The sequence below is a fragment of the Aedes albopictus genome, chromosome 2, assembly GCF_035046485.1.
Source record: "Aedes albopictus strain Foshan chromosome 2, AalbF5, whole genome shotgun sequence".
Lineage (NCBI taxonomy): Eukaryota > Metazoa > Arthropoda > Insecta > Diptera > Culicidae > Aedes > Aedes albopictus.
In genome coordinates, this window is record NC_085137.1 from 262,662,578 (window position 1) to 262,686,192 (window position 23,615).

The 23,615-nt window shown below is 34.1% G+C and overlaps 1 protein-coding gene across 4 annotated transcripts in view; it reads right to left on the reverse strand.

Moving 5' to 3' along the window:
* The window catches only part of LOC109411530 (cytoplasmic phosphatidylinositol transfer protein 1), a 171,428-nt gene that overhangs the window by 122,783 nt on the left and 25,030 nt on the right, over window positions 1-23,615 (reverse strand). The window contains exon 1 of one of the 4 annotated variants that reach the window (XM_062851691.1): window positions 3,552-3,635. The exons of the other annotated variants lie outside the window; for them this stretch is intronic. Within the exon in view, the coding sequence (XP_062707675.1) occupies window positions 3,552-3,620 (69 nt within the window). The 5' untranslated portion in view covers window positions 3,621-3,635. Of the gene's footprint in view, window positions 1-3,551; window positions 3,636-23,615 lie in introns of those variants that run through there. 4 annotated transcript variants of the gene reach the window in all.

The following is a 23,615-nucleotide window of genomic DNA, read 5'->3' on the forward strand; positions in this document are numbered from 1 at the left end:
AAAGAAATCCAGACGATACAGTTTTCCATACCGCGAGCCACACGCGACGAGCTCGGATCCCCGGTGGATCCACACTTTCCCGTTTTGGTACGTCACTTTCATCCCGATCTGGTCCACCCTCATCACCGAGAAAAGATTGCACCTTAACTCAGGCACATACAGCACATTGTGCACGAAACAGTCAGTATATTTACCTTTAACAAGAGCTTTCACTCTTACCGTGCCGGAATGCTTCGCCAGAATCGTTTCGCCGTTCTTCGCCACAGCGATCTCCACTGGATGCTCCAGCGGCTTCAGCTCGTCGAACAACGCCTTATCGTTCACGAGATGGTCGGAGCAGCCGGAATCGATGAACCACTGGAGCCGACTCATTTCGTCCGGTGGATCCACGTCACTGCTCACGCCGACGAAACACACGCCGCCGTCCTCAGCGAGATGTGCCTTCGATCTTTGTTTCCGATTCTGTTCTCCCTCCTTTTTCCTCGGGCAATCAGCGAGCTTGTGGCCCTCCTGCTTGCAGCCGAAGCACTGGAAGACCTTCTTCTTCTTCTTCTCCTGCTTGCCTCCCGAGAACGCTGCCGAATCGCTTTTTGCCGTGCTGGTCGATTCACCACCCACTGTTTTGCGCTTCACCTCCTCGTCAAGCAACCTGCATTTGACGAATTCCATGTTGAGGTTTTCCTCCGGCATGGTCTCGATGGCCGTCACCACCGTCGAAAACGCTGGCCCCAACGTAAGCAGTAGGTGGCAAATGATATCCAGCTCTTCCATCTCCGCTCCAGTAGCTCGGTATTCCCTGACGAGGCGATCGAAACACAGGAAATGTTCGTGGAGCGAGCCACCCTCGTACCGCAGGCTCAGCATCCGTCGCTTCAGATGCATGCGGCTAGCGATGCTCCTCCTCTCAAACACCCGTCGTAGTGCTTCCCAAATCGCCTTGGGGGTCTTCTTCTCCTGGACGTATTCGAGCTGGCTATCACTGATCCTCGAGCTAAGCAGCGATCTGCACTTCCGATCTTGCTTACTCCGCTTCTCCCGCAACTTTTGCTTCTCGTCCTTCTTCTGCTGCGTGTCGCCAGGCTGTTCCTGCAGCTCTTCTACTTCTTCCGCCTCTTGCTCCACACACACGAACAGGTCGTGCTCTTCCAGCAGCACCTGTGTGCGAAACTTCCAGGCCATGTAGTTGCTGCCGTCGAACATGTAGACGCGCTCCGTTTTTCCGTCGTCCTCCATCGTAGGAACCACTACCGAACCGAACCGAACCGGAATTACTGGGCACACAACCTAACAGAGTTATGGGAATTGCCACAGCAGAAATAACTTACGAAAAACGTTTAGCGAGTTTAAAAGTACAACGTGTTTATTCAGGTTAAAGTTTACATCGATTGAATGAAACGTCAAAAGAAAAACAGGCACAGTGGTGCCAATAAAAGTGGGGGCAATAGGCAGCAGTGTTGTACACTCAACAGATTGGGATGTTGAGTAGTTGAGGGATTTTTCCCTTGAATCGAGCGTGCAGAATTTTTACCATGTACCGGAGAAATCAATTAAAAATCACTTCAATTTGCACCACTGTAAAAAGCAGTACGATCCAAAGTGAAAAGCTGTTGATTTGAGAATGAGTGCTTTGGCAATGAAATTAAATATACAGGGGATAGACAAAATGATCGGGACAGGCAAAATTTTCACTTTTCAAAAAATGTTCAATTAGCTTTAACTTTTTGAAAAGTGGATCGAAAAATCTGAAATTTTTACTGTAAGTTGATCAATTAGTTGTGTATCGATGGTCCAATTTTGGAAAAGATCAGGCTATTCTGTACGAAGTCATAAAGCTTCTAGGAAAAGGTATAATTATTCGATAGCCAACTTTGAGTTGTTATATCACCAGATGCAATAAACCGAATGCAATGAAATTTTGACCATTTATGACTTACATAATGAGCTTTGAAAAACGTTTGACTTAACTTGAAATTATTAACAAGAGACAATGTTATAGCGATTTCATTTATTTTATAATGTTTAAGAAAATTGATCTATTTTTAATATGCACCCCATTACTTTTTCAATTCATTACCGGTTATGTTGTTACTTTCCATCAAAACATATTTATATACAAGTCAATTAAAGGGAATTTAATTGAACTATAATTAGAATCTTGAATTTTGAAACGATGTTGAAGTTTTGGAAAATTTGGTGTTTTATTAGAAAAATAGTCTAATCGTTATAATTTTCTTCCGTGTGAACAATTTTAGGTTATGTCAAAAGTTTTCCAAAGCTAATCATATAATTCATAAACGCTCAAAATTTTATTGTATTTGATTCATTGAATTCGGAGATATAACAGTTCAAAAATAGCTTTCGAATAATTTTGACTTTTTCTAGAATCTTCATAGATTCGTACAGAATAGCCCGATCTTTTCCAAAATTGGACCATCGATACACAACTAATTGATTAACTTATTGCTGACTGCACCCCAAATTGGACTGACACAATATTGTGCACACACTTTCAAAGTGTGATTGCAGCGCAGGGTCACGTCGGATCGAGTTGAGGTCTTCGGTGCACTTATTCCTTGTAAATGGAGGAATAAGTGCACCAAAGACGTCGAGACGATCCGAGGCAAATGTGCACTTTTATCACACTTTTTAGGCGTACCAAAAAAAGTGTGATAGTCCAATTTGGGATGTAGTCTGCAATACAGTAAAAATTCAAATTTCCGTTGATTCAGATTTTTCGATGCATTTTTCAAAAAGTTACAGCTATTTGAAAATTTTTTGAAAAGTGAAAATTTTGCCTGTCCCGATCATTTTGTCTATCCCTTGTAGATGACAGGTGGTAGAAAGTGTTTTGCTTTGATTCGCACCTCTCTAACTGATATGAAGTAGTGTAGTGGTAGAACAGATGATCATGATTCCTAAGGTCCTGTTATCGAATCTGGCATCGAGCGGGGGGCATGCTTTTTTTAATATTTGATTTGAAATCAAAACATTCTCAACAACGAATTGAAGTGAAGTTCTATTAATATTGAAGAGGCATTGGCTGTTCTTTTCCAACTTATTTTCGATTGATATCGAATGTATTGAACAGTAGTGCGAATCCAAGTGCCAATCAGTTTATATCAGCGTGCAGATTTTTTACCGTGCAGCTTAAGCTGCATGCAAAATAATCGTGGATAGAGGCTACATAATTTAGAAAAAAAACTGGATAAGCAAGGCTGTTTCTAGAATGCACATCACGGTCAGCTTGCCTTAGGTTAGCCATAACTATCATATCCACCTCACACACTATTACTGTTGCATTACTTTATTGCAGACTACATCACAAATTGGACTATCACACTTTTTTTGAAACGCATAAAAAGTGTGATAAAAGTGCACATTTGCCTCGGATCGTCTCGACGTCTTCGGTGCACTTATTCCTCTATTTACAAGGAATAAGTGCACCGAAGACCTCAACTCGATCCGACGTAGCCCTGCGCTGCAATCACACTTTGAAGGTGTATGCACACTATTGTGTCAGTCCAATTTGGGGTGCAGTCAGCAATACTAACTTTTTTCTCGGTCAGGCTAATTGAGTTGTCCAAAAAATGTCTCACGAAACCTAATGCAAGCCTATCCATATACGCGAGAACAAAAGATGTTTACAAAGTTCTTACAGATAGATTAACACGGGAAATCTGAACACAAACCACTACCACACAGGAATTTGGATTGGTCAATTTACTTATTTCTGGCTCTACGAGCTACAACACGCGTTCTGCCTGCTTTGCTCTCTAAAATAAAAGCTCTCATTTTTGAGTAGCGCCCATGCCGCACAGGGACTGTGTTGGAAACACACATTTTTTTAAATTGCTCGCACGCTCACATTTTTGCAAAATATCAATATTTTTCGGTATTTGAAGGTGGTTTATAAACCCAGTGAGGTTGCCATGTCGAAATTATTGCAAAATACATGCTCATATGAGCGTACGAGCAATTTTAAAAAAATGTGTGTTTCGAACACAGTCATGTGCGGCATGGATGTTTACTAAAATGTGCAGGCCGAACACATTTTTGAGCGTAGCCGTTTTTGCGTGTGCAGTTTACCAGGAACTGATAATAATTAGAGTCAGTCTAGTTAGAGTCTGGCGGACTGTCACTTTCGATCGGAGCCAATCGAGCATGACGTCACGGTGTAGCATTTATCGGTGAGGACACTATGACGTCATGCTCGATTGGCTCCGGTCGAAAGTGACAGTCCGCCAGACTCTAATTATAGGGACTCTAATAATAATCTGCACTTCGATCAAATAATATCTTGCGGTGCTGATGTGCAGTGATGGCACTCTTACATCGTGGTCAAGTGGTCATATGAGCAAACGGTAAGTAGAGAGTGAGATCCTATCCCACCAGGAAAAATGTGAGACGTGAGACATTTGTTAGGGACTGTTAGGTGTGCTGCTGCTCGAACAGAATGCAGCATAAATGCGTTTCTTCTTTTTGTTTAGTTTTTTTCCTACGCGGTGGTTGACAGTTATGCAAACGAAGCAGTTTGCATAAAAACAACAACAGCCGTGAAAAAAAAAGAAAAAAACAGTCGTTTTCCGCGTTCGCTGTGCCGAAAGTTATTTTTTAATTTAATTTACTAATTTATTTGTTTTTCGCGTAGACTCTCCAGTTCCGTCGTCGTGTGTGCCGGTCCGGTAATAAGCAAGATTTTGCTCACCACATCTGTCCGCGCTAAAGTGATGGGGAATGTACGGTGGAAGTGTTTTGTCCCAAGCTTTCGAAAAAAGCTGAGAGGAAAAAGTATATCCGGTGCCTATAATGTGTAGTGAAAAAATTGAAATAGTGGAAGAATTTATTGAAGTAGTTACCTACTTTGAATAAAAAGTGATTTGTGATAGGTTTACCCACGGGGTCAACAGCATTTCAGGGTGTTGAAGTGCTGCTTTATTTGGTGATGATTAAAAGTAATCAAAATCCGGCGGCGGCGTGTATAACAAGATGTAAAGATGATTATTTCGCACGCATGTCGGAAGTGCAAGAATATAATATCCAGTAATAATCCGGAGCGACGCCAGCGATCCCGTGCCATGTTGCCCACCCGACGACTATTTGCGGAGGACCACAGGACACAAGTCTGTATGTACGTCTAAAAGGACCAAAACCGAGTGGCGCAGGACCGACACCAGTGGAACAGAATTCTATCGACTAAGATTCCACGGAGCTTCGCCAGTGAGAAGTAGGTAAGCAGGTATTCATCTTTACTTTCAGAAATACTCAGTAGGATGGCGTAGGATTTCTAGTGACAATTAGGAATATATTAATTTATTCCAAATAAATTCTAAAATCATGTCGGATATCGAAAAATCTTTCAATTTTATTTACAATTTTTGAAGACTTGTGATTTTCATGAATTTATTTTGATTCTTTTTAGATAGCTACAGATTCATTTAACTTTGTTGAGGATTTTCTAGTGACAATTTGTAATTTTCTAAATTTATTACCGAACCCTTGAGGTAACTGGTCAGTGGTCATTCTTTTTTAGAAAATAATCTATTGATAACTGATTGCAGCAATAGCAGCGATTCTGATTGTTTTTATTTTACTTGTGTTAGGAATTGTTGTCATAAGATTTTAGAGATTTTATTTGTGTTAGTAATTGTCGTAAGATCACAGTTCTTATTGAACTCCCTGAAACAACTCTGATTATTTTATTGAAAATATTTTTGAAATTTTATTTGTGCAAGAATTGTTGCCGTAAGATTACAGTTCTTAGTGAACTTCTTCAAGCAATTCTGATTATTTTATAGAAATTATTTTTGAAATTTTAATTGTGCCAAGAAATGTTGTCGCAAGATCAAAGTCTTTAAAGATCTCCATGGAGCATTTCTGTCTATCATTTTGAAAATCATTTTTTAAATTTTATTTGTGTTAGGAATTGTTGTCGTAAGATCACAGTTCTTAAGGAACTCCTTTGAGCAAATCTGATTATTTTATAGGAATTATTTTTGATATTTTATTTGTATCGAGAATTGTTGTCGTAAGATCAAAGTCATTAAGGAACTCCATGGAGCATTCCTGATTATTATTTTTGAAATTTTATTTTTGTTAAGAATTGTTGTCGTAAGATCATAGTCCTTAAAGAACTCCATGGAGTATTTCTGATTATCATTTTTTTTTCAAAATTATTTTTGAAATTTTATTTGTGTCGAGAATTGTTGTTGTAAGATCACAGTTCTTAGATAACTCCTTGGAGCAAATCTTATTATATTATAAGAATTAATTTTGAAATATTATTAGTGTCAAGAATTGTTGTCGTAAGATCAGAGTTCTTAGTGAACTTCTTTGAGCAACTCTGATAATTTCATAGGAATTATTTTTGAAATTTTAATTGTGTTAAGAAGTGTTGTCGTAAGATCAAAGTCTTTAAACAACTCCATGGATTATTTCTGATAATCATTTTTAATTTTTTTTTAAAATATCATTTGTGTTAGGAATTGTTGTCGTAAGATCACAGTTCTTAAGGGACTCCTTTGAGAAACTTATTTTATAGGAATTATTTTTGAAATTTTATTTGTGTTAAGAATTGTTGTCGTTAGATCATAGTCCTTAAAGAACTCCATGGAGCATTTCTGATTATTATTTTTTTTTAATTATTTTTGAAATTTTATTTGTGTTAAGAATTGTTGTCGTAAGATAATAATCCTTAAAGAACTCCATGAAGTATCTGTGATTATCATTTCTTTTAAAATATTTTTATATTTTATTTGTGTTAAGAATTGTTGTCGTAAGATCACAGTTCTTAGAGATCTTCTTTGAGCAACTCTGATTATTTTATAGGAATTATTTTTGAAATTTTATTTGTGTCGAGAATTGTTGTCGAAAGATCAAAGTCATTAAAAAACTCCATGGAGCATTTCTGATTATTATTTTTGAAATTTTATTTGTGTTAAGAATTGTTGTCGTAAGATCACAGTCCTCAAAGAACTCTATGGAGTATTTCTGTCTATCATTTCTTTTAAATTATTTTTGAAATTTTATTTGTGTTAAGAATTGTTGTCGTAAGATCACAGTTCTTAGTGATCTTCTTTGAGCAACTCTGCTTATTTTATAGGAATTATTGTTGAAATTTTATTTGTGTCGAGAATTGTTGTCGTAAGATCAAAGTCCTTAAGGCACTCCATGGAGTATTTCTGTCTGTCATTTCTTTTAAATTATTTTCAAATTTTATTTGTGTGAAGAATTGTAGTCGTAAGATCACAGTTCTTAGTGATCTTCTTTGAGCAACTCTGATTATTTTATAGGAATTATTTTTGAAATTTTATTTGTGTTAAGAATTGTTGTCGTAAGATCACAGTCGTTAAAGAACTCCATGGAGTATTTCTGATTATCATTTCTTTTAAAATATTTTTGAATTTTATTTGTGTTAAGAATTGTAGTCGAAAGATCATAGTCCTTAAAAAAAACTCCATAGAGTATTTGTGATTATCATTTCTTTTAAATTATTTCTGAGGTTTTATTTGTGTTGAGAATGGTTGTCGTAAGATCATAGTCCTTAAAAAAAACTCCATAGAGTATTTGTGATTATCATTTCTTTTAAATTATTTTTGAAATTTTATTTGTGTTAAGAATTGTTGTCGTAAGATCATAGTCCTTAAAAAAAAAACTCCATGGAGTATTTGTGATTATCATTTCTTTAAAAATATTTTTAAATTTTTTTTGTGTTAAGAATTGTTGTCGTAAGATCACAGTTTTTAGTGAACTTCTTTGAGCAACTCTGATTATTTTATAGGAATTATTTTTGAAATTTTATTTGTGTCGAGAATTGTTGTCGTAAGTTCAAAGTCATTAAAGAGTTCCACGGAGCATTTCTGATTATTATTTTTGAAATTTTATTTGTGTTAAGAATTGTTGTCGTAAGATCATAGACCTTAAAGAACTCTATGGAGTATTTCTGTCTATCATTTCTTTTAGATTATTTTTGAAATTTTATTTGTGTTAAGAATTGTTGTCGTTCGATCATAGTTCTTAGTGAACTTCTTTGAGCAACTCTGATTATTTTATAGGAATTATTGTTGAAATTTTATTTGTGTTAAGAACTGTTGTCGTAAGATCATAGTCCTTAAAAAAACTCCATGATTATCATTTCTTTTAAATTATTTCTGAAGTTTTATTTGTGTTGAGAATTGTTGTCGTAAGATCACAGTCCTTAAAGAACTCCATGGAGTATTTCTGATTATCATTTCTTTTAAAATATTTTTAAATTTTATTCATGTTAAGAATTGTTGTCGTAAGATCATAGTCCTTAAAAAAAACTCCATGGAGTATTTCTGATTATCATTTCTTTTAAAATATTTTTAAATTTTATTTGTGTTAAGAATTGTAGTCGTATGATCATAGTCCTTAAAAAAACTCCATGGAGTATTTGTGATTATCATTTCTTTTAAATTATTTCTGAGGTTTTATTTGTGTTGAGAATTGTTGTCGTAAGATCATAGTCCTTAAAGAACTCCATGGAGTATTTCTGTCTATCATTTCTTTTAAATTATTTTTGAAATCTTATTTGTGTTAATAATTGTTGTCGTAAGATCACAGTTCTTAGTGATCTTCTTTGAGCAACTCTGATTATTTTATAGGAATTATTTTTGAAATTTTATTTGTGTTAAGAATTGTTGTCGTAAGATCATAGTCCTTAAAAAAACTCCATGGAGTATTTGTGATTATCATTTCTTTTAAATTATTTCTGAAGTGTTATTTTTGTTGAGAATTGTTGTCGTAATATCACAGTTCTTAAAGAACTCCATGGAGTATTTGTGGTTATCATTTCTTTTAAAATATTTTTAAATTTTATTTGTGTTAATAATTGTTGTTGTAAGATCACAGTTCTTAGTGAACTTCTTTGAGCAACTCTGATTATTTTATTGGAATTATTTTTGAAATTTTATTTGTGTCGAGAATTGTTGTCGTAAGATCAAAGTCATTAAAGAACTCCATGGAGCATTTCTGATTATTATTTTTGAAATTTTATTTGTGTTAAGAATTGTTGTCGTAAGATCATAGTTCTTAGTGAACTTCTTTGAGCAACTCTGATTATTTTATAGGAATTATTGTTGAAATTTTATTTGTGTTAAGAATTGTTGTCGTAAGATCATAGTCCTTAAAGAACTCCATGGACTATTTCTGTTTATCATTTCTTTTAAATTATTTTTGAAATTTTATTTGTGTCAGGAATTGTTGTCGTAAGATCATAGTCCTTAAAAAAACTCCATGGAGTATTTGTGATTATCATTTCTTTTAAATTATTTCTGAAGTGTTATTTGTGTTGAGAATTGTTGTCGTAAGATCACAGTTCTTAAAGAACTCCATGGAGTATTTCTGATTATCATTTCTTTTAAAATATTTTTAAATTTTATTTGTGTTAAGAATTGTTGGCGTAAGATCATAGTCCTTAAAAAAAAACTCCATGGAGTATTTGAGATTATCATTTCTTTTTAATTATTTCTGAAGTTTTATTTGTGTTCTGAATTGTTGTCGTAAGATCACAGTTCTTAAAGAACTCCATGGAGTATTTCTGATTATCATTTCTTTTAAAATATTTTTAAATTTTATTTGTGTTAAGAATTGTTGTCGTAAGATCATAGTCCTTAAAGAACTCCATGGAGTATTTCTGTCTATCATTTCTTTTAAATTATTTTTGAAATCTTATTTGTGTTAATAATTGTTGTCGTAAGATCACAGTTCTTAGTGATCTTCTTTGAGCAACTCTGATTATTTTATAGGAATTATTTTTGAAATTTTATTTGTGTTAAGAATTGTTGTCGTAAGATCATAGTCCTTAAAAAAACTCCATGTAGTATTTGTGATTATAATTTCTTTTAAATTATTTCTGAAGTTTTATTTGTGTTGAGAATTGTTGTCGTAATATTACAGTTCTTAAAGAACTCCATGGAGTATTTGTGGTTATCATTTCTTTTAAAATATTTTTAAATTTTATTTGTGTTAATAATTGTTGTCGTAAGATCACAGTTCTTAGTGAACTTCTTTGAGCAACTCTGATTATTTTATAGGAATTATTTTTGAAATTTTATTTGTGTCGAGAATTGTTGTCCTAAGATCAAAGTCATTAAAGAACTCCATGGAGCATTTCTGATTATTATTTTTGAAATTTTATTTGTGTTAAGAATTGTTGTCGAAAGATCATAGTTCTTAGTGAACTTCTTTGAGCAACTCTGATTATTTTATAGGAATTATTGTTGAAATTTTATTTGTGTTAAGAATTGTTGTCGTAAGATCATATTCCTTAAAGAACTCCATGGACTATTTCTGTTTATCATTTCTTTTAAATTATTTTTGAAATTTTATTTGTGTCAGGAATTGTTGTCGTAAGATCATAGTCCTTAAAAAAACTCCATGGAGTATTTGTGATTATCATTTCTTTTAAATTATTTCTGAAGTGTTATTTGTGTTGAGAATTGTTGTCGTAAGATCACAGTTCTTAAAGAACTCCATGGAGTATTTCTGATTATCATTTCTTTTAAAATATTTTTAAATTTTATTTGTGTTAAGAATTGTTGGCGTAAGATCATAGTCCTTAAAAAAAACTCCATGGAGTATTTGAGATTATCATTTCTTTTTAATTATTTCTGAAGTTTTATTTGTGTTCTGAATTGTTGTCGTAAGATCACAGTTCTTAAAGAACTCCATGGAGTATTTCTGATTATCATTTCTTTTAAAATATTTTTAAATTTTATTTGTGTTAAGAATTGTTGTCGTAAGATCATAGTCCTTAAAGAACTCCATGGAGTATTTCTGTCTATCATTTCTTTTAAATTATTTTTGAAATCTTATTTGTGTTAATAATTGTTGTCGTAAGATCACAGTTCTTAGTGATCTTCTTTGAGCAACTCTGATTATTTTATAGGAATTATTTTTGAAATTTTATTTGTGTTAAGAATTGTTGTCGTAAGATCATAGTCCTTAAAAAAACTCCATGTAGTATTTGTGATTATAATTTCTTTTAAATTATTTCTGAAGTTTTATTTGTGTTGAGAATTGTTGTCGTAATATTACAGTTCTTAAAGAACTCCATGGAGTATTTGTGGTTATCATTTCTTTTAAAATATTTTTAAATTTTATTTGTGTTAATAATTGTTGTCGTAAGATCACAGTTCTTAGTGAACTTCTTTGAGCAACTCTGATTATTTTATAGGAATTATTTTTGAAATTTTATTTGTGTCGAGAATTGTTGTCCTAAGATCAAAGTCATTAAAGAACTCCATGGAGCATTTCTGATTATTATTTTTGAAATTTTATTTGTGTTAAGAATTGTTGTCGAAAGATCATAGTTCTTAGTGAACTTCTTTGAGCAACTCTGATTATTTTATAGGAATTATTGTTGAAATTTTATTTGTGTTAAGAATTGTTGTCGTAAGATCATATTCCTTAAAGAACTCCACGGACTATTTCTGTTTATCATTTCTTTTAAATTATTTCTGAAATTTTATTTGTGTCAGGAATTGTTGTCGTAAGATCACAGTTCTTAGTGATCTTCTTTGAGCAACTCTGATTATTTTATAGGAATTATTTTTGAAATTTTATTTGTGTTAAGTATTGTTGTCGTAAGATCATAGTCCTTAAAAAAACTCCATGGAGTATTTGTGATTATCATTTCTTTTAAATTATTTCTGAAGTGTTATTTGTGTTGAGAATTGTTGTCGTAAGATCATAGTCCATAAAGAACTCCATGGAGTATTTCTGTCTATCATTTCTTTTAAAATATTTTTGAAATCTTATTTGTGTTAAGAATTGTTGTCGTAAAATCACAGTTCTTAGTGATCTTCTTTGAGCAACTCTGATTATTTTATAGGAATTATTTTTGAAATTTTATTTGTGTTAAGAATTGTTGTCGTAAGATCATAGTCCTTATAAAAACTCCATGGAGTATTTCTGTCTATCATTTCTTTTAAATTATTTTTGAAATCTTATTTGTGTTAAGAATTGTTGTCGTAAGATCACAGTTCTTGGTGATCTTCTTTGAGCAACTCTGATTATTTTATAGGAATTATTTTTGAAATTTTATTTGTGTTAAGAATTGTTGTCGTAAGATCATAGTCCTTAAAAAAAACTCCATGGAGTATTTGTGATTATCATTTCTTTTAAATTATTTTTGAAGTTTTATTTGTGTTGAGAATTGTTGTCGTAATATCACAGTTCTTAAAGAACTCCATGGAGTATTTGTGGTTATCATTTCTTTTAAAATATTTTTAAATTTTATTTGTGTTAATAATTGTTGTCGTAAGATCACAGTTCTTAGTGAACTTCTTTGAGCAACTCTGATTATTTTATAGGAATTATTTTTGAAACTTTATTTGTGTCGAGAATTGTTGTCGTAAGATCAAAGTCATAAAAGAACTCCATGGAGCATTTCTGATTATTATTTTTGAAATTTTATTTGTGTTAAGAATTGTTGTCGTAAGATCATAGTCCTTAAAAAAAACTCCATGGAGTATTTGTGATTATCATTTCTTTTAAATTATTTCTGAAGTTTTATTTGTGTTGAGAATTGTTGTCGTAAGATCACAGTTCTTAAAGAACTCCATGGAGTATTTCTGATTATCATTTCTTTTAAAATATTTTTAAATTTTATTTGTGTTAATAATTGTTGTCGTAAGATCACAGTTCTTAGTGAACTTCTTTGAGCAACTCTGATTATTTTATAGGAATTATTTTTGAAATTTTATTTGTGTTAAGAATTGTTGTCGTAAGATCATAGTCCTTAAAAAAAACTCCATGGAGTATTTGTGATTATCATTTCTTTTAAATTATTTTTGAAGTTTTATTTGTGTTGAGAATTGTTGTCGTAAGATCACAGTTCTTAAAGAACTCCATGGAATATTTCTGATTATCATTTCTTTTAAAATATTTTTAAATTTTATTTGTGTTAAGAATTGTAGTCGTAAGATCACAGTTCTTAAGGGACTCCTTTGAGCAACTCTGATTATTTTATAGGAATTATTTTTGAAATTTTATTTGTGTCGGGAATTGTTGTCGTAAGATCAAAGTCATTAAAGAACTCCATGGAGCATTTCTGATTATTATTTTTTTAAATTATTTTTGAAATTTTATTTGTGTTAAGAATTGTTGTCGTAAGATCAAAGTCATTAAAGAACTCCATAGAGCATTTCTGATTATCTTTTTCTTTTAAATTATTTTTGAAATTTTATTTGTGTCAAGAATACTTGTCGTAAGATCAGAGTTCTTAGAGAACTCCTTGGGGCAAATCTAACTGTATTATTCGAATAAATTTTGAAATATTATTTGTGTCAAGAATTGTTGTCGTAAGATCACAGTTCTTAGTGAACTTCTTTGAGCAAATTGTTGTCGGAAGAGTTCCAGGAGAAAGTTCACTAGTCGAAACCAAACATTCAACATATCATTTGTATTCCTTCTAAAACACGCGGTGTGATGATGATTCCGAAAGTTGATTTTTTGTCAGCATTTGTTTTATATGCCTAGTTCTTCTGGTTCATTTGAAACCAACTCCAGATCACTGTTAATATGGTTATGTAATCAAACAAATGGTGATTGGTTATATTAGTTTTATCTGAAACCGTAAAATATATACAATGTCGGCCGCATAAATTGGAAAAAAGATGTGATGTGCTGTGTGAAAAAAATCCATGTTATATATTGAACAAAGCTTGGAAATACTGGAGCAGCAGAAATGTATCTATGTTTGGCGAATTACGAGTTTGTTTAGAGAACGGAAGGAATTCTTACAGGTAAGTATTATTTTCTTTCCACTATTTATGCATGTATTAAGATTGTTTCTTTCAGACTGTTTAAGATTGTTTCTTCAGACTCTGGATAAAATCATAATCAACAATTTGAGAGAAGGATTCCATAAAAACTGTGGTGGAAATGTAGCAATGAACGTCTCTTTAGTTCTGTGCCAACAAGTTTGATCCCTGATAACGTTAAATGGTAAGCTTAAATTCATTCGACAATATTTATCAAATTCAAATGAAAAGTGTTATTTTTTCATTTACATCTTTAGGGCCGAGCGAGTTCCTGCGATGGAAATCGTGGTGGAGGCATACGGTAAAGATGCAAATATTTGAGCATGGGGTGACCGTGGAGTCACGTGCCTGTCCTGGGATATCTTCGTATAGCGTTTATAATATGTAAAGTGCTAAAATAGCATTGTCACAGAAGATAAATATTGACATATTCGGTGACGAAATTTGAATTACAAAAAAACTATTCGCATTGAAATAAAATTTTATTGTTAGATAACTGACTTGGGAAAAATATTGTAAAACAACAATAGAGTACAAATGCTAAAATAAAAAAAAAAATGCTAAAATGGAATCACCGATAGTTTCCTCATTTAAAATATAAATTTCCATAGCTTAATTTGTGAGACAGACAATAAGTGTTTGCAACGTGAGTATTTTACAATATAATTGATCTTCGGTTGAACGATATGTGTTGATATTTCTGTTTTGTATCTTCGTAGGAAATCTGGAAATATCAGTAAATCAACGATCGACCGATTTGGACCTGTTATGTTCCTCTGCAAAATTATAAATACCTTTTGTTTCAGGTAAAATTTTCATGATAAACATAAAGTTCTCATTTCTAAAAATATATTTTCTATTGCAGATCCACAACGTCAATGGCTGCGTAATGAAACAAAAAACCCATCCATCCTTAATCTTGCTTTCCGCCTTCATGCCGATCATCAACCTTCTTCTTGGATGCTACAAGAGAAAAACACAGCTTTCGGCATTTCAATAGGATCATTAATAGGATTGTAGATTATTACAAAATCAATTGAAAGCAATTATGAAATAAAAAAAAAATAGGAGAAAAATTTTAGTATAATAAAAATATTTTCAATTATTAAAAAAACAGTACTTTTATTGTTGATTTATGGCAACCGCTAAAACGATTTTTATGTGAACATGTTTATCTTTTTAAAAAGAACAATCCAATATAAATAACCATTCTTCTTCTTCTTCCAATAAGGCCGATGCAAATATTATTTTTCTTTTATGTCTGAGTCCTCTCATCGCATACGAGGGAGGGAGGGGACAAAAATAAATAAGGAACAAACAAGAACAAACTATTGAAAATTTTAAAATTATTGAAAATAATCCCTACTATTGAAAAAGTACTTTTCAACTATTGAAGAATGGGTGCTTGTAACCATTTATTTTTTTGAAAATGGAGTCATGAGCCGCCATGTTTTTTTTTCGCCTCCTAAATATTTTGGGATTTTTGAAAAAGTCGGGAGGTGACATAAAACAAATTTAATATTTGCATTGACCTTAGTAAAATATAATAACTGCAGTGTTTGACAGTTTCATCCCCAATTAGCCTAGTGGATAAGGTTTTGGATCGCCAATCTGCAGGTGGGGTTGTGTTCGAATGTGTTAGAAACATTTTCTCAACTTTTCGGGTAATGTATATTCTTGAGCATTATACAGGGGATAGACAAAATGATCGGGACAGGCAAAATTTTCACTTTTCAAAAAATGTTCAACTAGCTGTAACTTTTCAAAAAGTGCAGCGAATATTCTCAAATTTTTCTGTATGTTCATCAACTAGTTGTGTATCAGTGGTCAAAATTTGAAAAAGATCGGGCTATTCTCCACGAAGTTATAAAGATTCTTGAAAAAGGTAAAATTATCCGATAGCCAACTTTGAGCTGTTATATCTCCGTATTCAATGAACTGATTTCAATGAATTTTTGACCATTCATTACTTATATAATGAACTCTTAAAAACGTTTGGCTTAACTTGAAATTTTTAACATGAGAAAAAGTTATAGCGATTTCAGTTATTTCACGATTTTTTAGTAAATTGATCTATTTTTAATATGCATCCCATTACTTTCTCAATTTATTGTCAGCTATGTTGTTACTTTCCTTTAAAACACATTTATATATAAGTTATTTAGAGGGCATTTATATGAACTAAAATATGCATCTTGAATTTTGAAACGATATTGAAGTTTTGGATAATTAGGTGTTTTATTAGAAAAATAATCTAACCGTTATAATTTTCTTTCGTGTTAAGAATTTTAAGTTAGGTTAAAAGTTTTTCAAAGCTCATTATGTAAGTCATAATTCGTCAAAATTTCATTTCATTCAGTTCATTGAATCCGGAGATATAACAGCTCAAAGTTGGCTATCAGATAAATATACCTTTTTCTTACAATCTTTATAACTTCGTGCAGAATAGCTCGATCTTTTCCAAAATTGGACCACTAATACACAACTAAATGATCAACTTACAGTAAAAATTTGAGAATATTTGCTGCACTTTTCGAAAAGTTACAGCTACTTGAAAATTTTTTGAGAGGTGAAAATTTTGCCTGTCCAGATCATTTTGTCTATCCCCTGTATGTAAAAGAAAGCTCTTCAACTAATAACTGTTGAAGTGCTAAAAAAGACAGTTGCTAAAAATAGTAAAAGAGAAACTGGTCAAATTCCAGTGAGAACGTAAAGCCATAAGAAGAAGTTTTTGACAGTTTGTTTCACTTTCTCTTGACTCTGGATTCAACCAGAGATTTTACTTTTCGTTTAGGCGGATGCTTACAACCAAGAACCTTTATTTTTTTCCGGAGTCATTCGTAGGGTATGGAAAAGTTATTTGTTCAATTTCTGCAGTGAATCTCTGCAGTAAATCTTTCAGAAATCTGTAAGAGGAATTTCTGGAGAACAGGAATTGTATGCTTTTTATTTAGTGTATTAGCCAAAGTGAGCGATTTCAATATGAAAATAAGCAGCACTGAATGGGCGTAGCCAAAGGGGGACAGGGGCTTCGATTGCTCCAGAGAATTTTTCAAGAATTCTTCTATGGGTTTCACCAGAAATTCCTCCGGGAATTTATCCTGGGATATCTATAGAGGTACCTCTAGTGATTGTTCCAGTGCTTTATTCGAGTATTCCTCCAGAAATTTCTCCAGGGATTGCCAAAGAAATGTTAACAGAAATTCTTTCACGTATGTTTGCAAGTGTTCCTTCAGAGATTTCTTCAGGGATTACTCCATATACTCCTTCAAGAATTCCACTAGTGATTGCTCCAATAATTCAATATTCCAGATCCGAAGTATTTCAGTATTAATATCTTCCAGAAACCCTTATAGGGAATTTTACCAGAGATTGACTAAAATTAATCCAGGAGTTCCTTAAAACATTGTACAATACCTTCTTTTGGGAGTCCAACAATAATTCGTCCAAAAATTATTGCAGACACGGATTCCTTCATTTTTTTTTTCCTACAGAAACTCTCCCAGAAATTTGTTAAGAACGCTTTCCTGGGATTTCCAAAGGAATTCCTCATGGCATTTCTTTAGGAATTCCTCCAGGTTTTCTTTCCTTCAGGAATTCCTCCAGGGTTTCACCAGGGAATTTCTTCTGTTTTTTTTTTCAGGAACAACTTTAGGGATTATTTTAAAAATACCTTCAAGGATTCCCCCAGGAACACTTTAGAATTCCTTCAGGAGTTCGTCTTGAAATTGTTTAAGGAATTCCTCCAGAAATTAATCCAATTCTTCCTCCAGGGGCTGTGTAGGGATTTCCTTAGGAGTGCCTCTAGGAACTGTTTTTGGGATTCCTTCATGAACTGCTACAGGGATTCCTCAAAGAGTTCCTCCACGAACTCTTATTAGAGTTCCTTCAGGATTTTCCAAGGATTCCATCTGCAATTTTCTCTGTATTATTCTTGAGATTCCTCCAGGAATTTCTCAAGGGATTCCTCCACGAATTTCTTCTTAGATTGCTCCCGGAATTATTCCAGGAATTCCTTCAGAAATGCCTCTAGAGAATCCTCCAGATATTCCTCCAGGAATTCTTCTAGAGACTCGTCCAGGAGTGTTTCTAGAGATTCCTCCGTTAATCCCTACAGGCTTACCTCTAGGATATCCTCCAGGGATTCCTCCAGGGATTCCTCCATGGATTCTTCCAAAAATTTCTGCAGGGCATAATTCGGGAATTTCTTCTGTGTTTCTTTCTGGAACAATTTATTTTAAAAAAATCCTCCAAAGAGCCTCCCCTCTGCTGATTCCTTCAGCAATTCCTCCTTATATTTTTAAAGGAACTCCTTCAGGAATTAATTCAGTACTTCCTCCAGGGACTGTAATTTCCTTTAGGTATTTTTCCAGTGATTTCTCTGAAAATTACTCCAGGAAATCATCTAGAGATTCCAAAGAATCCATCTGCAATTTCCTCTGGAATTATTCCTGGGATTCCTCCAGAAGCTCCTCCAGGGATTTCTCCAGGAGTTCCTGTGGAGATTCCTTTAGTAATTCCTAAAGATATTCCTCTAGTATATCTTCCAGGAATACCTCTAAGAATTCCTACAAGAATTGTTCCAGAGATTCCTCCAAGAAATCCTCCAGAGTTTCCTCAATGTATTCCTTCGGGAGTTCCTCCAGAGATTCCTCCAGTAATTTCTTCCAGGATTCTTCCAAGAATTTCACTAGAAATTCCTACAGAAATTTATCCAGGAAATCTTCAAGGGATTTTTCTAGAGACTCCTTCAGGAATTCCTCAAATGATTTCTCCAGGAATTATTTCAGGAAATCCTCCAAAAATTCCACCAGGATTCTTGCAGAGATTCCTCCAGGAATTGCTTCACGGACTCCTCCAGAAGTTTCTCCTGGGATTGCTTCTGGGACATCTCCATAAATTCATGCAGGCATTCTTCCAGGATTTCATCCAGGAATTTCTCCAGGGTCTCGTCGAGGGATTCCTCCAGGAATTTCTTCAGTGATTTCCCCAGGAATTTCACCAGGAATTCATCCAGGAATTTTACCGGGAATTCATCCAGGAATTTCTCCAGGAAACTCTTCAAAAGCACTTTCAAGATTATCTCTAGGAATACCTTCTAGATTTTTTTCAGGAATTCCTCCAAGAATTCTTCCAGATTTTCCTCCAGGAACTGCTGCAGGGATTCCTCTAAAAATTCTTCAAGGAACTTCTTCAGGGATTTTTCCAGGGATTTCTCCGAGAATTTCTCCAAGGATTTCCCCAGGGGTTCCTTCAGAATTTCCTTCGAGGATTTCTCCAGGAATTGGCTTTTTAAGCGAGGTTGAGATAATTTCATATTCTGAATCTGCACGCCTGGAGCCCGGGAACCTGTCTAAAAATCAATTTGAAGTTTGTATGGGAGCGATTTGTCGAATCACCCCTCGTCGGATTTTGTACATGGCGGAGCTGTCAAGCAGTTGCCCAGCTGGTGATTTGAATAAATCTTTTTGAAATTGATTTTAGGTTTCAAAACAAAGTTCTAAAAATCTGAAAAAAAATCATAGAGGCTTAGAAAAGGTGCTCTTTTGTTTAAAAATATAAAATCATTGATTTTTTCTAAATTAAAAAAACCCAATTCCACCAGAAATTTCTCTAGAAATTCCTCCAGGAATTTCTCAGGGGATTTTTCAGAAATTTCTCACAGAGTTTCTCTAGAGGGATTTTCCCAGGGATTCCTCCAGAAGTTCCTCTAAGGATTCTTCCAGCAAATTCTCCAGGAATACCTTAAGCAATTTTTAGAGGTTCCTCCAGGGATTTCTTCACAAATTTCTTCGAGGATTTCCCTAGGAATTCCTCCAGAAATTCCGCTACAAATTTATTCAGGATTTTCCCAAGGGATTTTTCAGAAATAGAAAAGTAATACAAATCTCCCAGAATTCCTCTAGGGATTTCTATGGAAATGTATCCAGTAATTATTTCAAGAATTCCTCCAGGAATTTCATCATGGCTTCCTCCAGCAGTTCCCACAGGAATACCTCTAGGAATTCCTCCAGGCATTCCTCCGGAATTTTATCCAGGGATTTCTCCAGGAACTTTTACAGGAATTCCTCCAGAAAATAACACAGACAATCTTTTCAGGAATTCCTCCAGGAATTTCTCCAGAAATTGCTCCTGGACATCCTCCAGAAACTATGTTAGCAATTCCTCTAGGAATTTCTTCGGAAATTCAATTCCAGAAAATTCTCAGGAATATTATCAGGAATTTTTCAGGGATTCCTCCAGACATTCCTACAGAAATTCCTCCAGAGATTCGTCTAGGAATTGCTTCAGGGATTTCTCAACGAATTTCTCCAGGGATATTCCCAGAGTTTCATCCAGGGAATTCCTCCAAGGGATCTTGCAGGAATCCTTCCTGTAATTTCTCAAGGGATTTCTCCCAGAATTCCTCTGGAGGTTTCTCCAGGAATTCCACCAGGATTTTATTTTTCCAGGGATTGCTTCAAGAGTTCATCTAAGAAATTTCTCCAGGAATTCGTGCCGGGTATCATCCAAGAGTTCTTCCAGGAATTACGCCAGGAATTTGTTCAGAAGTTTCTCCAGGATTCTCTCTAAAGAATTTCCCAGGAATTGCTTCAGGGATTCCTCCAACATTTCCTTCAGGGATTTCTCCAAGAATTCCTCCAAGGATTCCTTCTGAAATTTGTCTAAGATTTCCTCAAAAGATTTCTTCTGAATTTTTTTTGGGATTCCTCTCAGAATTCCTCCAGAAATTTCTCCAGAATATTCTAAAAGGAATCCTCCAGAAATTTATTTAAGATTTCTTCTAGGATTTCCTCATGAGACGTCTTCAGATATTTCTCCTCCTATAATTTATACAGGAATTCCTCCAGGTAGACTTTCAAAAATGCTTCCAGGGATTGCTCCGGGAATTCCATCAGGGATTCTACAGGGCTTCCACCAGACATTCAAGTAGAAATCGCTCAAGGGATTCATCCAGATGTTTCTTTAGGGATTTACCCGGGAATTCTTCCAGAGATTGCTCCAGGAATTCCTCAAATGATTTCTTCAGAAATTCCTCTCGAGTTCTTTTCAAAACTTTATTCTGAAGTTCTTTCGGAAATTTCATTAATCCTTAAATCATCTTTTACCCAAGAACTTTCCCAGGATTACCTGATGTTTTTTTTAATTATTTCAAGAATTTGTGGAAAAATTCCTCCAGCGAATAGTATTTGGAAGATAATTTTTAAAGGACTTATACAGGAACCAGGAAATTCTAGGTTAGTTCTCAAAAGAGTTCAGCTTTTTTAACATATTGTATAATATACAACGACAAGCTTTTTTTAACGTATTGTATAATATAGTACAGCGTGACTGCTAAATGGTTAAATAATGCTTTTATAATATAATGTTATTACATTCAATTTCATCGTATTGTGTACACGCATAAAAATCCGTTCTCAATATCGTGAACAAAATATCATGAAAAGGAGAACGCCTACCTTTACTAAATGCGTGATTTAATTCTAGTAATCGTGAACGCAAGCATCTAGCTTTTATGAATATGCACTCAAATATAAGAACATAGTTCACGCCTGCCAAACCGCATCGTCGTTTAGTAACGCCTTCAAAAATAATAACAGAAATCACGGTATCGAGAACGAGTGTTACCATTTTTGGGATTTTGTTCCAGATAATGAGATCTCCGTTCATGCGCGCTGTCATTCTTGCAAGCGCTTGAGTAAAAACAAACCCACGGCAGTCGGTACGGAAGTCACGAAGTTGCAATCAAATTGTAGCAAGTGCAGTGAATTATTTATTCTTTTATTTTAGTTGTGCCTTTATTTATTTTCCTAGAGATGTACTAGTTCAGTTCTTGATCCTAAACCATCAGCAGCCGCTGCAGGTAAGCTACCGTCGCAAAACATCTAACAAAGCGGAGCATTGTGCTGTTGGTTTTCACCCCAAACTACGGAGATTTTGAGGTCACGGCAATCAATTCTCAAAAAGTACTACGCTAGTAAAATTGATGCATTTGGCCGTATATCCAGTATCATTTGTTTGTGTAAATACTCTGCTAATTGTGTAATAAGTGAATGATTAGTAAAATAAGTTCAAAAAACGACTCAAACATTTTACTGAGAGAGCGGACCATGAACTGTGGATCCCGTTTTCATGATTTTGATTACGTTCACGAGAACCTAGAATCTCATATCTGTGAACACAATTCCCGTCTCCTGGCACCAATGCTCAGTTCAGCAGGCGTTACGAATATTTTGGGGAACATAGTTCCCGATTCCGTGATATTAATTCATGGTGTATATTCGTAAAGCGAATTCGTGCCTGTTCCGAAATTCGTGACGGATTGTTGACAATATCCGGAACGGTTTTATTTGCGTGTAGTTATTAAAGCTAGTAGGTACAAATTTGCTAAGGGTGCTTCTATGGGAATCCCTATTAACATGGGCAAACTATGCTACACTTGGCAGTAATTCTTTCAGGAATATCTGGATGCATTCCTGAAGGAGTTTCTGGAAAAATTACCAATCATCTTGGGAAACTCTTGGAGCAATTCTCGAATAAATTTCCGGTGAAATTTCCAGCACGAATCACTAAAAAATCCGATTTCAATGGAGGAATGGAAAAAATCCATGAATGGAGGAATAAACGAAAGAATGTCTGGAGTTATTCTCTCAGAAATCTTTGCAAACATTCCTGAAGGAATGAACAAAGAATGTAATTGGGAAAATTTTGGAGAAATCTGTAAACTCTCAAATAAATCTGTGGAGAAAACAGGGAAAAAAAACCAGAAAGCACAAAAGAAGAATTCTCTGGGGACAATTTCGAAGGAATCTCTGCATAAATTAACGAAAATAAAATAATACCGAAATTTTCGATATATTTGAAAGATTTCCTGAGAAATTCTCCAATAGAGTTTGTGGATAAATTTCCTATGGTATCTTCAAAACAATTACCGAAGAAATCTATGGAGGAATGGTTTCACAAATCTGAGGAGAAACTTCCGAAGGAATATTCAGGGAAGTTCACAAAGTATTTTACGGAAATATATTGAAGGAATTTGTGGAACAATTTTGAAGGAATCTTTCCGAAATAACCTCTAGAGGATTTGTCTTAGGATTCTCTGAGGTATTGCCCGAAAAAGTTTTTGGAACAAATATTTTGGAAGAGTGTTTGCTAACCGATATCATTTACCATTAAACTTTATCAAGTTGTTTGTATCTAGATCCCACCCCAGGTGGAAGCAAAGTTGTGGTAGTAAAAACCCAACCAACCCAACCTCTGGTACCTTGAAAGAATCTTTGGGAGAAGAATGCTCCGGAGGCATTCTTTGAAAATGGAGAAATCTCAGGAGGAATGCTCAAAAAAATGTAGCAAATAACCTTGAAGGGAATCTTGATCGAATCTATGAATTAATTCAAGACCCCCTGCAGAAATATTGGAATGAATTTCTAGTATAATCTCTGGTGGAAATATCGAAAAAATCTGAGGAAAAATCTCGGAAGGACGAATTTTCAATCAATTCCAGAAAGAATCTCTTGAGGACTTTTTAAGGATTTTCTGAAGCAATTGCCGAAATGCATCAGAAGGAAATCCCGAAAGAAACTCTGAAGAAACGTTTGAAAGAATCTGTAGAAAAAAAATCCACAAAGATCTGTGCTCCAATTTTCAAAGCTACCTCCAGAGGAATCCCATAAATAAGGTCTAGGGGAATTTACGGAAAAAATCTTGGAGAAATTAACGAAACCAAGGCACCTAAAATGAACAGAGGAATCTAAGGAATAGTTCACGTTGTATTTTCTGGGGCAATTTCCTATATAAGCTCTCGAGCTGTTCTCTTGGCATTCGCAGGAA